We start from the raw sequence: 15,990 nt of genomic DNA, 5'->3' as shown, positions 1-15,990 counted from the left end.
TCAGAACAGTATACATCACTGTCACAACAGCGTTTGTTTTCATTCAAAGGCTTTATGAGTTTTCCTATAATGGCGGGCCAGTCTCTAGTCGAAATGCCCGGGCCGATTTTTTGCCCCAGTCCAGCCCTGTATGCAGCTCATCTGCAGTCTGGTGTTGCCTACATCTTCCTAGTCAGAAGGCAGAATTTCTGAGTTCTGAGTACAATCAAAGCACCACGACTGCAGTTTTTGTGTTGGATGTAAAAGGCACACATGACGCTGTGACGTAGGCTAGAATCATGGCAGCAGTCAATGATGGTCCAGGCGTGGGATTTCTCTCGTGGAAATATGCACATTATCTTTTCCTTTCTATTGGTAGGTGGCACAGTGCACTTGTGGCAAGTAAGCAAGCTAGAAGACTGGCAAAGTTATGGAAGCAACACATTAATAAGAGAATTCTGAGTAAAACCAAAGTTACTTTCCCTAGTAACTAGTTACTTTGAAAGTAACGAGTAACTTGAAGTAACTGAGTTACTTTTGATAGAAGTAACTAGTAATGTAACTAAGTTACTATTTTAAAGTAACTTACCCAACACTGGTGATAAGTATCGCAATCATGTCTGGAAATGGAAGAATCATTGATAGGAATTAGGCGACGCAAAAAAGACACAGACTCCAGAGTGTTTTCTCAAAGTGAAGTTTTAGTTTTTAGCACATTATATTTTTTTCTCCATTCTACTTCCCTGTAATGATACATACAGTAGTAAGCCACTCTACATTCAAACCCCCCCACCACTGTGTTGGTCCCCAAAATATACATCTTCTTCGTCTGCATCATCTTTATCATTTTCTCGTTTTTTTTTTTTTCTTCAACACAACAAACAGACCATTGGGCAGACAGTGCAAATCTAGAAATTCAGTGAAATTGCTACGTAATGCAGTAGTAGGTTTCGGTAACGTTATATTCTCATTCTGTTGCTCTGACTTATTGCCATTCTATCGTGTCTATGTCTTTTCTTTCCTCTATCTTCCCCCTCCTGTTTTCTTTTTTTGTCTTTACTGTCTGTCTTTCATCAAATCCACCCACATCGCCCCTCTGACTTAAAGCATTTGTTAAAATCTGGCCTCCTGAAAACGGCCACAGAGAGGAAATGCGAGCGTCCATGAAAGCAGCGCTTGATGGCTGTCTGTGAAGCGACGCCGGAGCTCTCTACAAACACTCTCTCCTCTCTCACTTCCTGTTCTGGAGCAGTTCCTGATTGGATGGCAGAATGCTAGAATCGAGTAATATTATTATTAATCATTATCATGGAGAATTCTTGAACAGTGGGAGCTGGGGTCATCCCAACAACAACAATCTAGAGGGTTTGTGAGTAAGCAACCCAAGAAAAAAAAAAATCATGAAGCAAACCAAGTTTAGTGACAGCGAGGTCAAGTTTTGTCTCTGTTCGATTGTGTTTCTGAGTGTCACCTGCCTGAATCAAGACAATGTTTGAAATCCCAAAAATGGAAGGGTCTCTCGTTGTCAGCCAGGTGGCGACGTGGAGTAAATTATAGGATTTAAGAAAGGAAATGTTCCACTTGTTTTTGGAGTTTTAGGCGATTGAGGATGACGACGAAATCAGACTTTGCACTCTTTTTGCAAAATACAATCAAAGAAAAAAGTCAAATTAATGAAACCAGCACCAATAACTTATCTGTAGTTGCCCGCTTCTAGCGTTACCCACAGACTTCAGTGGTGTTCAGTTGTCCTGTTGTTGTAACGATAACTCAGGCGCCTTTATGTGACGGTAGCTATCAAACAGTCGCACAATGAGTACCGGAGCTTTGTGCTAAATTGTGACAAAATGTGGTTTTTGGCGCCAAAGGTGACATACGTTGTAAGGTCTTTATAAAAAAGAAAAGAAAGAAAAACGCAAAGCCGCTTCACCAAAGTTTGAACGCAACAAACCCTTTTGGTACGAAGCTGGAAACGATTTCGAAACATTGCTGATTCAGACAAGTTTTTAAGTGAGCGTCTAGGAAAAAAACGGTTCTGTGGGTTTTTTTGAAAGTTTGGTTTGAAGCAGCCGACACTTAGTTCTGCCTGTCAAGCGTAAAAAAAAAAGAACAATCAGTTTTGTTTCACGATACATTCGGATTCAAACCCTGTCCCACAGGAAGGAGAGAAGGCGAGAGAGAGAAAAAGAAGCAAAGAGACGACTGCTTTCTCCCGTTCTCTGTCGCTCTGTCTACGCATATCTCCTGCTCGCCGAATCACTCACTGGATACACACTCAAGCACCCACGCACGCAAACACATGCGCGCACACACACACGCACACACACACAACCTGACCGTCAAATAAGGTTACATTTCCTGATCAAATAGAAAATAAATAGCATCAGACTCAGTTTTCCACAAAAAACAAGATTATACAAAAACCAATAAAATTAACAACGTAATTTACAAAGCAAAATCATTTCTCATCAAATAAATCTACACAGAAGGTACCTTTAAGACAATGTGAATATCAAGGACGCAACAGGAGTAAAAACAAGAGTGGGAGGTAAACGTTTCAGTGTGACACCCACTTCCTGTCGTCACCCCCTAAAAAACACAGATTATCCTGAAAGAATGAAAATATTGCTAAAATAAATTTTTTTTTCAGGTTTTTTCCTCCCTATCTTGTATCCCATCACTCTATCATAATGATCAGACAAGAATAAACAGATTTTTGTTGATTCACATCAAAAAAAAAAAAAAGCTTCCTCATCATGGTCACCATCTAGCAGCTTTTGGTCTGCTCGAACCTGCAGACGTTCCAGGCTCAGAAATCCAACTGGATTGCTGTGTTTTTCTTTTGATTTGACACACATGCGGTGGGTTTCATTCATTCTCATGTGTTGGGTGGGCTTTATGAGTCTGCTTGGATTCGTTTAAATTTAATACTCTGTGATGAGGTTCTAAATTAGAGAATAGACACACGTACACACCAAAAAAAAAATCATCATTTGGTGCCAAATTAAAATTAAAGGTGAGCTGTGGAACTTTTAACCAATAAGAGATGATAGATAAAGCATGTTTTTATGACTGGATCCAAGTTTTGTTTGCGTGTAAGCAACACATTCACAATACTGATTTCATGCTGTTCTCCTGATCCAACATTAAGTGGCAGCAAAGAGCGACGAAATGTAGAATTTGTGCCAGAAAATGCTGGAAAGTGAAGCAAATGTGCCCAAAACCGCAGTTCCTCAAATGGCCACTTGAAGCTCTCCTGTTGAAATATTTATTAATGGTGGAACCCAACCTAGCTGTCTGCTAATCTGACATGTCAACTACACCCACGTGGAAAGCGTTTGTGGGCTTGGTGTGCTCTCTTAGAGCTCGGTTAAGAAGCTCGATCATCCAGGAGGCGCTCAGACTAAAGCTGCCACTTCACCACACAGAAAAGAAGTCGGTTCAGGTGGTTTGTGACCAGGATGCCTCCCGGGCACCTCCTAAAGGCCCATGTATGCTCAACATTCTCGGCCTCGTGAATGACAAAAGTGGCGTCGTATCGCATGCATCAAGTTGCGCTTGGTTACTTTTTGGTGCGATCGTGTCAATTTTCACAACCATTTTATTGACACAGATTTACAGATTGCAACAGTATTGAAAAGATGAGACCTTCTGGAATAAATAAACATTCAGTGATTTCTTTATTTACGATTTTGACCGAACCAGCGCTAATGTGGAGGTTCTGTCTGAATCGCGACGCCTATCATTTAGGAAAATACTGCGGCGAGTACCGAGTCGTGGCAACACCATTATTCGCAGACACGACGACCAACACGTCGAGGATTAATTACCCATCAGTCACGGATGGATGCATGGATTGAGGCTATGCTACTCCCATTCAGTGTATGCACCTTGCTAACAAAGGTTGCTATCATTAGCCAAACTTCAAAACAGGACTTCACAAACCAGTGGGTATCATCACAGAAGCTAAACCTAGCATATGTAGCTTTTTTTAGCTAGCAAACGCGGATGTTAAAAATGTAAATTCACCAGGCCTTCCGAACAGACAAAGTACATTCATGATGAGTAAGACATCAACGTAAAACTGTGTTTAGAACAAAACTCCACACGGCACCTTTAAAAAAATGATTCACGAGCTTTAAACGTGGAATGTTTGGGGATTTCTTTGTTTTTTAAATCCACCACACCACAAGTAATGAATGAAAGCAAATCCACCCATGCCAATCCAGTTCATTCCTCCTCCTTTTAAGGTCTGCTAAAGGGGAATTCTGCTGAATTTCAGCACTCACATTACAGCCTCATACATTTAACACGTGATGTGAATTCAGAATTCGAGTGGACTTCCCCTTTATGATATCTGCTACACTAGTGTTTCTCCCGTAATACACTACAGAAATATCCAGAGACATATGTATATATATAAAAACATTATCATCATCAGTAGTACTTAGAGTAGAGTAATAGTAGTAGAGTAACAAGTAAGAAGAAGGAACATTATTGTACTTATATCATCATCTTCATCAGCGGTTATTAGGGACTTCAGGCTCATCCTTTGGTGGAACCCGGCAGACTGGGAGAGGAGTTAACGCCAGAATCAGCCGTGTGTGTCTGTGTATGTGTGTGCGCGTGTGTGTGTGTGAGACAGTGTGATTTAAAGTAATATTCAGGTGCATGAATCAGCTGTTTGGCGTGTGAATTGTTTAACCTGGATAAACTCTCTGTAGCTCTGTCCTCTGATATTTACAGTAAAAATGTACCTGCGCCCGCGTCTATGTGGCGGTTCGTGGGTTCGGCAATAGTTTTGGGACTTTTGTGTGAAATTGCTTCTTTTGTTTATTGATGTATTGTGCTATCCACGCATGAAATCAGCATCTCTGACCAAAAGATAAATACGAGGCCACGGCGCAGACTCGTCCTCCCTTAGGCGACTTAGAAATGTGTTAAACGTGGTAAGTGTTGCACCAAAAGAGATGTTATATCTCTCGTTTTGAGGCAGATTTGAAGCAGGCCAGCTACCGATTTCAGGGCACCGATCTGCCGTTTCCACGAATTTAAATTTCCACAAGTCTGCACTCGGACAGTATTTATCTTCTGGTCTGCAACATAATGTGTGTACAGCAAAACGTGAACCAGTTTCACACAACTCTGTTAGAAAGAAGGTACAGTGTTTACCTTGGATCACCGAGTTTGCGCCTTTTTACAAAAAGCAACCACCTCCGTGACACAAGACGACAGAGAAAAAAAAACAGTGGACTTGTTTTGTACCTTTTTCTGTCTCCCAACACTTTTACCGTCATCTTCCTGCTTTCTCCCTGTCCCCTAACCCTCCCCTTCCCCCCATTTCAGCTAATGGAGTGACACCTAGGTGGCGCTCTCCCCGGCTCCAGAAGAGGCCCCGCTGGGCTTGGGCTCGGGCTGGTCGGAGTGAGCTGTCTGCGGGGAGGAAGGGTTAAGCGTGTCCCCTCTCTCGCCTCGCTCCTGGAGGTTGCGCTGGTTCCTGGCGGCCTCCGTGAGCATCTGCATCCGGCGCTCCTGGTACTCCTCCAGGCCTCGCCAGAGCTCGGCACGCTCCCGTTCTCGCTTCAGCTCCCTGGAGAGGCGGCGGAGAAAAGAAAATAATTCATTATAATTAATGATTGTAGATAAAGAGTACTTGATTAAGATGTTACATCTTGTACAAGATATTCTGACGTTTTGCTAGTAAAATTAATGTTGGCAAATAGTTGAACGCAAACCATGCTGCTACCATCACCATGCTTTATAGATGGAATACGATTCTGATGCTAGGGTACAGTGTTATTATTTCCCTGAACACAACACACAGTCACAAGCATTGTTCATACAGCCTATTGGTTTATCTTTACTGGGCTTTACATGTAGCAAAATGCAGACTAGCACTTTCTCTGATCAATAGCTAAAGAGATACTTTTAGTTGTTAAAAAGTTACCTCTGTTAACTCTTTTTTTGTCTTAGGTTTCAAGAAAACATCTTTGTTTGTTCCACATTTGTCTTGTGAAGATTAGCCTTTGATAGCTAACAGTTCTTGTTTGAGTCCTTTTCCTTTAACTATAATTTATATCGGACTGCCATCCCTGACTCTAATTTCTACGGAGCCCCTGCAGGGGACATGGGAGAAAAAAAAATTAAGACGGACTTTTGCGAGATCTCGCAAAACTAACTCGGGATCTCGCAAAACTTTTGCGAGATCTCGCAAAAGTTTTAGCCGCATTCTTCCCATTAGCTCGAGGCTAACGGGAGGTCTCGACCTCCCGTTAGCTTCGAGCTAATGGGAGGTCGAGACCTACTATAGCCGGGAGGAACACCGCTTTCCCGGCACATCGTGCCTCGACCGCCCGGTCGGCTTCGAGCCAGCGTCCGAAGAATGCGGCTAAAACGTTTGCGAGATCTCACAAATGTTTTGCGAGATCCCGAGTTTGTTTTGCGAGATCTCGCAAAAGTTTTGCGAGATCCCGAGTTTGTTTTGCGAGATCTCGCAAAACTTTTGCGAGATCCCGAGTTTGTTTTGCGAGATCTCGCAAAACTTTTGCGAGATCTCGCAAAAGTCCGTCTTAATTTTTTTTTCTCCCATGTCCCCTGCGGGGCTCCGTAAATTTCAGCTTCTATTAAAATGCTAATTCTTACAGATATGTAATTCTAGATCTAGTTTGTGAATAACAGGGTCCAAAATTTCTATCCTAAGCGAAACTTAGATAAATTTATCCAGTCTTTACTTCATCACTTAACAAATAAAACGTGTCTTTTCATTAAGAGATGATCAAACTGCTGAGCTATCCCTGTAGATTTTATTTTCCTCTGGTATCTACTATCTTGAGGTTGAGGCTGGAATTATGATGTGATCCGTGTCCAAAAGATGACCTAAGCGATACATACTTACAACGTGAAATACAATGTGACGGATAATGGAACAAACGCCGCCTAAAAAATGACTTGGTTCTTAGTTTCTTCCTCTTGTTGTCACCGTCGTATCCAGTGACACAAAGACACGCACAAAAGCAGTGAGTCACACTCACTTCTGTTTCTCCACTTTGTAGGAGGCAGTGAGGTCATCAAAGAGTTTGCTGTTCATCTCCATGAAGGTCTTCAGCACGTTGTAAATCAGAGACACGATGGTCCTGGAGAAACACAGATGGGTCATCAAATGCTTCAGTGATGGTGAGAATATGAAAAAAGTCATTTGGTGTGTACCTAAAAATTTAAATGAATAGTGAAAAGTAACAGGAGCTTGTATAGTAATATGGCAGTATAGTATCAGGGTCTGAATACTGTGTGTGATAAAGACAAGAATAAAAGGACTTCTGTTATGGCTAACTTAAGGGTTCCTACCAACAATTATTTTCATTATTCAACTAATTTGTAGCCCAAAATATGACAAAAGATCTTTCCAAATGAACTCGCCACTAACAGTCTAAACTCATAGACTGAATATAAAAGATGGACACCAGCTCCTGCCTACTTTAAGCTGGAAAGCTTTGGCCTGAGTATTTTACATGTTGCCATCTTGGAGGTTTGTAACCGAATATTACGAATGAGGAGCAGATCTCTGTGAGAAACGGAGGGTTATGCACGCTCGTGGCGTATCATCGTGTGAGCCACACGGCTGCAGACTCCTTTTTGACTCTAATGGGACCATAAATTGAAAGTGAACATCAGGCTGTATTCATAAGGACTTGAAGCTAACGACTATGCCTCTGAACCTTTTTGTAACCAAAAGACACCCCCGCCCCCCCTCCACTGGCTTCAATCTTCAGGCCTGTAAGCTACTTCCATCTTTGATACAGTCTGTGTCTGAAAGCATCGTTCAATTGGTCAAGACATGGGACGGAGAAAATCTGGAATGAGGTATTGTTTGGTTTGACGCATGCTCAATCATCCAGGTAATTAAATCCCCAAAAGTTGAGTCTGTTAATCTGGATGTAGCGTTTTCAGTGGGAGAAACATGACATTGATAATATAGAGATCTCAAGAATTTACAAAAACATTGTAAAATATGATACACTTGGAGTTAAAGGTTTAATCACATAAGCTGTTTTTTTCCTCAGTGGTGCTCCCCGATGACCCTTTTCACCCTCTGACTGGACAAGTTGTGATATTTGCTCGTAACAGAGGTTAAGCTCCACGAGGAAAAGCTACAAACAAAAAGTTATGATGGGAGTGGTTATGCGTGCCACTGACTGGTTCCAGTGCTCCTTGGAGACTCTGTAGAGGGTAGCGAACACCAGTGGAAGGATGACTTGACAGTTTTCCTCAATCAGACTGAGGATGTATTCATTGTTCCAGAAGTAAAGAGCCCGCTCCGCTACCTAAAACACACACAGACACGGACACAAAGAAGAGTTGATTTTCTTTCATCAGAGTTGTGCAACATTCTTTTTATTAAACTGATTCGTCTAAGAAGTAACTGATTTCCCAGCCTAATACCTGGAGCTAATCAGATTACTATAATCACATTTGTTTTAATCCTGTCTACACCCAAAGCGGTTTTAATCTGTGAGTGACTTCTGTGGTTATTGTTTCCACTTCTGCGTTGTTTTAGCACCTGGAAGTGAGGACTGGAGATGCAGGCTGCTATCTGCTTGAAGAGCGGCTCCTGAATCCGCATGAACTGAGATGGCTCTATCACATCCAGGATCTCCTCGATCTCCCCCAGGAACATCACCTAAGTGCGTGCACATTTTTTAAAATGCAGATACAGAGAGATAGGGAAGGATGAGTTAAATTGACACAATTGCAGCGATGCAACAGTTGAGGAGAAAGAAACATCAACAGCTTTTTTGTCGTCATCGGTCTCACCTCTTTCTGCGTGCAGGTTTTAGGCCAGTACTTGAGCAGCCCTCTGATGATCTGCAGAGCAAATATGAGCACACGTTAAGAGAAATAAACACTGAAGCCATTAGTTCAGCAGGGTAGCTGGCTGACATCCATCTCTACCATCTCCAATGAGTCATTTCCATGCTCTGGCTTTTGCATTAAGAATAATGTCTTTTAAGTTTTCACTGACTCTCAACTCGCTGCATGGGTAACATTAACCATGCTGCTTAAAACTCATACTTGCTATCTGTCTAAAGTCTAGGATCATGGGGTTATTTTAGTTATTATTAAAAAGGCAAAAAAAAGGAGAAAGATTTTTAAAAACAATAAACTGGTTTCTTCGGGGGGTAAAACTAAAAAGGCGTGCAGCTAAATGTTCAGAATAATTTTGAATTTCCTGTAAAGTGTGAACAGAAGTATATCTAAACCAAAATAATGAAGTTGTGGGCCCCAAAATCAAATCAGGAAAAGATCAAATTCACAACATATGGCTGCCCCTTGCTGAGAGTTTTTCTTTCCCACTGTCGCCAAGTGTTGGTTCATAGGGGCTCATCTGATTGTTAGAGTTTCCTCTGTATTATTCAACCCAGTATCAGCAAAACGTGTAATAGACACACCGGTCCACCGTGTGCATGTTTTGCCTCTCCAAAATGTGAAATAGACATGCACGCATGTTGCAGCACCAGCAGGGGGAGATAATATCTTTAAAGCCAAGAAATCAAAAAACATATGGAATATATTCCAGGGTTAATATGTGTTTACATGTAAATGTGTTAATAATGTCAGTTTAAAACTTTCCCATGATTATTATATTGTTTGCAACTTTTATTGTTTTCAACTTACTGCAACTTCTGCGTGTGTATTCCCTTCACGTTTTGGAGAAGAAAAGCGTGAAATGGACACACTTTACGGTGATATCAGGTTGTATTTTTGCCAGGTCTTCACTTTGCAATCAAGAACGCTTTGAGGCGACTTTGTTTTGACGCTTTATGAATGAAATTTAATTCATCCAATAACTTTTTGTGAGTTTATCTCTACAGCTGTGTTTCCTCACTTCACAAATAGTCAGATGACCCACTGTTTACCTTAAAGAAATTATTCATACAGCTTTAAAGCGTCTATGATTATTCACATGCATTATTTTCTCCCATATTTTCAGTTCTTAGGAAAAAAGAGAAAATCTTTATAAAACGTGTTGGAATAAGTACAGCGAATGAAGAAGCAGTCTTACATATTCAGTGACTGTGGCATCTTTCTCCATAAACTGCACCACACAGTAGGCCAGCTGTAACGACAGAGAACACGGGGTTACGCACACACAAACTGCCACACTCACACCTACGCACTCTCTCTCTCTCTGGCGCTGTCAACGAGACAATGGGGAATTTAGCACTTATCCCTCAGGATTACACACTGCTAAAGATCGGAAAGACAAGTTTTCCAAATGTGCGCGAGTGCGCGTACGTGTGAGTGTGTGTCTGCAGCTACATCAGCTTTTGTCTCCTCTTATATTAGCGGCAATCATTTCCTATTATTCTGAGATTGTGTGTGCATTTCTGTGTTTGCATATGTGTGTTCTGCGGTTGCCCCCTCCGCCCAGGCCGGTTGCCGTGGCGAGTGGGCACCGTGGCGACGGAGACTGTGTGTACGTGTGTTTACTTCGGAAGGAGTGATGTCACACACGCAAAGTCCCTTAAGGGCAATGTGAGATAGAGGTTAGACCTCTTGTCTCTCCCCCTCCGTCTGTCCTTTGACTGGTTCCCAGTATTACACTAGTGGTTCATTTTATCTTCATAAGTTAGAGCCGAAGTGACTCAATTAAAAGTTTTTTGGGATTATACTGTCATATTATTGATGTTTTTAGATCTTTTTGTAGGACAGTTATCTCCTTTGTTGTTCCTTCCTTTGCCACCTTGTTGAACTGCAGCATCATTGTCTGCCTCACTGTCTGAGCTTTCATCTCTTGCAGATTTTTCTGTCTAATCTCCCCTTTTCTCCATCTTTCTTGTTCATCTTCTTCTCTTCCTTCATCCAAGACTTTCCTATTGCTGCACCCGTGGCACAACATGTTTACAAAAATACAGTGTAAGAGGGAGTGGCGGCTAAAAAAGGGAGTGTTGAAAGCTGGAATATAAAGAAAGCAGGAGAAAAGAAGAGGATTAAAATAAAGTGGGCAAACTATTTAAAGCATTAGTGAGGCATTTGAGAAACTTGGGGTAAATATGACATTGGATTCTGCTGTCGAGTCAAGGTTTGCGGTTGCATGAGGTCATTGTTAGGCAGGGATTATGTAGTAGACTCCTGTGGACCTTTGTAAAGATTTTACTGATATTGATTTGTCAGGATGACAGGTCAAATTAAGCTCTGTTTTTGGAGCTGAAGTCATTCTGGCAAGCTACTTGATATTCTGTCAGGAAATGCAAGGCAAGCCCTGCTTGCCCAAAAAAAAAACTAGCAAAAGACATTAATTAAAACCCAAGTGAGTGCTATCTCTGTCCTTGCATCCCAAACAATCTGTTCCATAAGCTTCTCTCATTGCCTGTTTGCACCATCTTTTAAATTACTGTCATCTTCTGGCCACAGTTGGCTAGTGTCTCTAAAAGCAGCTCTGCTTGCCCCTGGTTCCATTGAAATCTGTCTATTTCATGCGCATGCCTGTGTCCAGTTAGCAATGACTGGAACATGTCAAGCTAAGAGGCCTAAAACTTTTTCTGGTTGCACATGTGAGAATTAACTTATAGCATATCAGTTTTGTGCTTGTTAATACAGTATTGGAATACAAATATTACAGCTAAATAAAGCCCATGACCAAATCATCTTCGTAGTGTCTCTATACTGTTTCCACACTTTGGAATTAAAGAAAATAAAAATACTGAAATCAGAGGAATGAGACCGTCCAAGAAGGACTGCTTGGTTCATAAAAATAAAGTTATTACTATCATAATCCGGTCGTTAAGTCTGACGTCACTAGCCGTGTCTGGGCCTAAACTCCGCTGCAGGTCCATATATCAAACGATCACTATGGCATTACTGAGAGTTGAAAAACTGTCTAAAGTCTTTCATCTTTAATAAAATGATCAGCGTTCTGCTCTACCAGATGTAACAATTGAGTTTAACATCCAGGCATCCATGAAAACGGAATTTATGACATTTAACGGAGTTAGAAGTTAGCAGGAAGTTAGCTCGCTAGCTTCTATCTAAATACAATATAGCATGTCCTGACTGCGGGGTTTTGGAAACAAATTAAAACGTACAGCTTTGTTATCACTTCCAACATAAATGAAGACAGAAAACTAAACAGCAGTGACGTTTGTAGGGTTACTGAAGTTTGGCTAGCTGGTATATAATCATGTGCTACATGACCGCTAGCGACACAGCTATGTTAGCATAATATAAACAAGCTAACTTTTTTTCTACTCGATAAAAGTTAACGTGAGTGTTCTCGGTGGTCAGGAACAAATGTAATCGCATGGCAGGATGCTGTAGACCAAACTTCAGCCAGGAGAACAACTGAGATAATCCATCCACAATACGAAGTTAGTCATTCATATACTGCTGCATGGGCTGGGCTGTAGTTACATCTGTTACAGGCATGGCCCTTTAAGGGTGAAGCCTGATGGGAAATGTATTTTGGAATGTGTGTAGCGGGACTGCCATGTGTGGGTGTGTGGAGAGAGAGCGGAGAAGAAGAAAAGTAACGGTTAGCTACAGAAGAGACGGAAAAGAAATAAATAAAAGGAATATAATAACTCCCTCGACAGCCAGAGTTGTGTCGGCGATGTTCGCTGTGAGTAGACTGTTTCAGCCCACTGTACCCGGTGTTCGTGCCTTGGAGAAGAAATAAAGTTCGGTGAAGCAGTTTCCTACGCCTCCTTCGATCTTTTTGCTAGCGGAGTTCACCTGTATAGTAAGCTGTTGCCGGCTACGAGCCAGTTACGGAACTTTCAAGTAACTGCCAGAGGTTTCCTTACAACGGTTCGGACCGCGGATTTGGCGCGGTAACACAGCCTAAGGTTTTAAAAACTGAGCTTAAATAAATGATTAGCGGTAATAAAAGCTGAGGGGGGTCAACAGTGATCACTGACTGTTTTAGGAGCTTTTTGAGATTAAATAGAAGAAAATACAAAACATTAAACATGTTAACAACACAAAAGCCATATTAAACGCAGACTACTTTAGGCCCGGAAGTAGGATTCGTCACGTCATCACTTAACGACCGGATAATGATAGACTTCAGTCACTTCAATACATCTCACACTTCAGTATCCACAGTAACTGCTCAAAGCCTAACTATATGCTTAAGAAATGAAAATATGTATGTTTTTAAAATCTCAGCGGCAAACAGTAGTGCATGGACCTGCAGCCGAAAATAACAGCCATAAATCGCTCAGGAACACACTTTTTAATTACACTGGTGACACAGTTAATGACTGGCAATGGTTAAGGGGTTAGGAGAGCAGAGAACTCCATTTGTGTTCATGAATAATTTTGCCAGTGCACAAGTGAATAATAAAAAAGCCCCCGTACTGCATCCCTTGCTTCCCCATTTTATAATCAGATTCCGATCATAAACGCTTGCCACCCTGGAAGTTCCTGTTGCTGTATATGAGTTTATATCTACTGCTGAAACACAATCCATTGTTGTTTTAAGAAGCTTGCAGCAGCCAAATAAGCGAAAAATTGTTTAGCAATGTTGTGTTTAATTTATGTTGAAGCAAATATATCTGCATTTAATGAAACATGTTTGTGTGAGACAATGTGGACATGTTACTGATGTTACTTGTGTTATTTTCATCAGACAGCCAAAGACGTGTAGCTCAGTGTAAGCTGTGATTTCAAACTGGCCGTAATGTGAGAGTGTGGTTATCTGTCTGTGCTAACCACACGATGGGCTGGTGACCTCCAGAGTAACCTGTTTCCACTCCCTATGATAGTTTCGAGAGACTCCAGCCCAGCCCCCTGTAACCCTAAGTGAGAGAAGCTGTTAGGAAAATGGATCGCTGAATAGATGATTAGCTTTACTGAACCCACAGTGGGGCCGCATACTCCAAGTCAGTGATATCAATACATTCAAATGTATTTCAGTGCTCATCTTCTAAGATGTTTAAACAGTTTGCTGTGATATCATATTTTGATACCGGCATCCAGAACTAGGTCAGTCCTGAACAGCCACACCTACTGAGTACAAAACTGCCATCCACAAGACCCTGCTTCTCCCGTGACCCTGTCAAACCGAGTGTGTGTGAGTGTGTGAATAATTTATGTGTGTGAACCACAGGGAGAGGAGAGATGGGGAGAAATGTAGGGCACAGTGATGCTGAGACCCAGAATACACACAGACACACATTTTGTGGGGAACAAACTGTATCTTCTGCATAAACAAACAAAGTATGGCACAAATAAAATGCACAGGCGTGCACAAACACAATAGACTGGCAGCCATCTGTGTCACCAAGTATTATAATAACCCAGACACACATACTCGTACACAAACACCAAAAAAAATCAAAGGCACTCACACACGAATGTAACTCAGATGTGAGTGCATCTCTCAGCGGCACTATCTGCGACTCAACCCTGCCTCCTAGTGGTACATCTGACACATTGCTAAAATGTCTAAGTATTACCAGGAACAATTTTAGACACATTAAGCTCACTTACTTCTTCTTGGGTTCATACATATATTCAAGCCAGATGTTTGTTTAGATGTTTTTAAGTGCAGGAGACCAATCAGACAATTACAAAGAGATTTTGGTCAAGGTGACAGGTAGAGTTTAGGATAGCTGATTAAAGTGTCTGTCAAGAATAAAAGCAACAAGCTACCTGGAGATCTTTTTTTTTTATAGATTTAGTTTACAAAGACATGAATATAAAACTGTGCAAAAGTCTTGAGCTACCCTTCATTTTTTATAAGTTTTTTTATTCAAACCAGTTGAAACACAAATAGAAAGAAATACAGTATATCAGGCAAAAACAGAGTTTGTGCAATTCTAAAAAGCTTAAAAGTTAATATTTGGTATGACCACCTTGATTCTTAAACACTTACCTGTGAGGTGAGCTTTCTTTTAATAATTTATTTAAGGAATAATTCTCCAGTTTTCTTGAAGGGGACTGAAAGATCTGTTCTGTTCTCTGTCAAGATGATCTCACGCTGCTCTATGCTGAGGTCTGGGCTCTGGGAGGCCAATCCACGGCTGACGATGCTTCACTACTCATAACATTAGTCGTCTCCGTCCTTTTCTCTCCCCACACCCGCCTCTGCCTTTCTTGTTCACAGCCTGGTCACTTCCCGGATCGACTACTGCAACTCTCTTCTTTTCGGACTTAGTCAAAAATCTCTCCATAAGCTTCAACATGACCTGAACTCTTCTGCCCGAATTATCACCAGGACCCCCTTCTATGCACCACATCACCCGTGAGCAGCAGCTTCATTGGCTTCCGGTTAAATACCGCATCAATTTCAAGATACTTTTGTATACATTCAAGGCTATCCCTCATCTCTCGCCTTCATACCTCTCTGACCTGGTTCAGATCACCATTCCCGCTCGGTGTCTCTCTTTTCATCCCTTCCCCTCAGCTAGCCACCACAGGGCGCAGGGCTTTCTGTCGCTCTGCCCCCCGCCTTTGGAACGCCCTTCCTCCTGAGATAAGAAACATCACTTCCCTTTCTCTTTTTAAGGCCAGACTCAAAACTCACCTGTTCACAAAAGCCTATTCCACATAAGCTTTTCCATCCTGCTATTTTAATTTATTTTATTTAATTGCTCTATGTTTTATCCTTATAAATTTGTAAATTGTTATGTTTGTTGTTGTTGCTTGTCTCTATTCTGCTGTGTACAGTGTCCTTGAATATTTTGAAAGGTACTTTATTAAATAAAATGTATTATTACTGTGTTTTTTCTGTCCAAGTAGGTTTTTTCACTGCATGGGGAGTTTGTTTGAGATCACTGTCAGGCTGAATAATGAAGTCTTTTTCAATCACACACTTTCCAGATGGTATTGCATGGTGCCTCTAAATCTTACAGAACTTTTCTATGTTCATAATTTGATCAGTTTTGACAAGTTTTCCAATACTCCTGACTTAAATGCAGCCCCGAACCACGACAGAGCCTCCATCATGTTTTACAGATAGCTATATCTCTCAGGTCCTGTGCGAGGTCTTTGCTTTTTTGCTAATTTTAT

The 15,990-nt window shown here is 41.4% G+C and overlaps 1 protein-coding gene and 1 long non-coding RNA gene across 2 annotated transcripts in view; one reads left to right on the top strand and one right to left on the bottom strand.

Moving 5' to 3' along the window:
- Nucleotides 1-662: 662 nt before the first annotated feature.
- The window catches only part of ppp2r5b (protein phosphatase 2, regulatory subunit B', beta), a 54,565-nt gene continuing 39,237 nt past the window's right edge, over nucleotides 663-15,990 (bottom strand). Inside the window, exons 8-13 of the mRNA XM_085141634.1 lie at nucleotides 10,040-10,093; nucleotides 8,791-8,841; nucleotides 8,537-8,656; nucleotides 8,173-8,300; nucleotides 7,011-7,112; nucleotides 663-5,569 (exon numbers count right to left, since the gene is read on the bottom strand). Coding sequence (XP_084997760.1) covers nucleotides 5,341-5,569; nucleotides 7,011-7,112; nucleotides 8,173-8,300; nucleotides 8,537-8,656; nucleotides 8,791-8,841; nucleotides 10,040-10,093 — 684 coding nt within the window. The 3' untranslated portion in view covers nucleotides 663-5,340. The remainder of the gene's footprint in view (nucleotides 5,570-7,010; nucleotides 7,113-8,172; nucleotides 8,301-8,536; nucleotides 8,657-8,790; nucleotides 8,842-10,039; nucleotides 10,094-15,990) is intronic.
- Nucleotides 5,563-15,880, top strand: LOC146521691 (uncharacterized). The gene is made up of 3 exons (XR_014870909.1): nucleotides 5,563-6,237; nucleotides 6,273-12,240; nucleotides 12,866-15,880. It is a non-coding gene; the product is annotated as an uncharacterized LOC146521691 (long non-coding RNA).

Source organism: Neolamprologus multifasciatus, chromosome 3 (assembly GCF_963576455.1).
Source record: "Neolamprologus multifasciatus chromosome 3, fNeoMul1.2, whole genome shotgun sequence".
Taxonomy (NCBI): Eukaryota; Metazoa; Chordata; class Actinopteri; order Cichliformes; family Cichlidae; genus Neolamprologus; species Neolamprologus multifasciatus.
The sequence above is the reverse complement of the archived record's forward strand: the minus strand, read 5'-3'. Positions and strand labels throughout refer to the sequence as shown.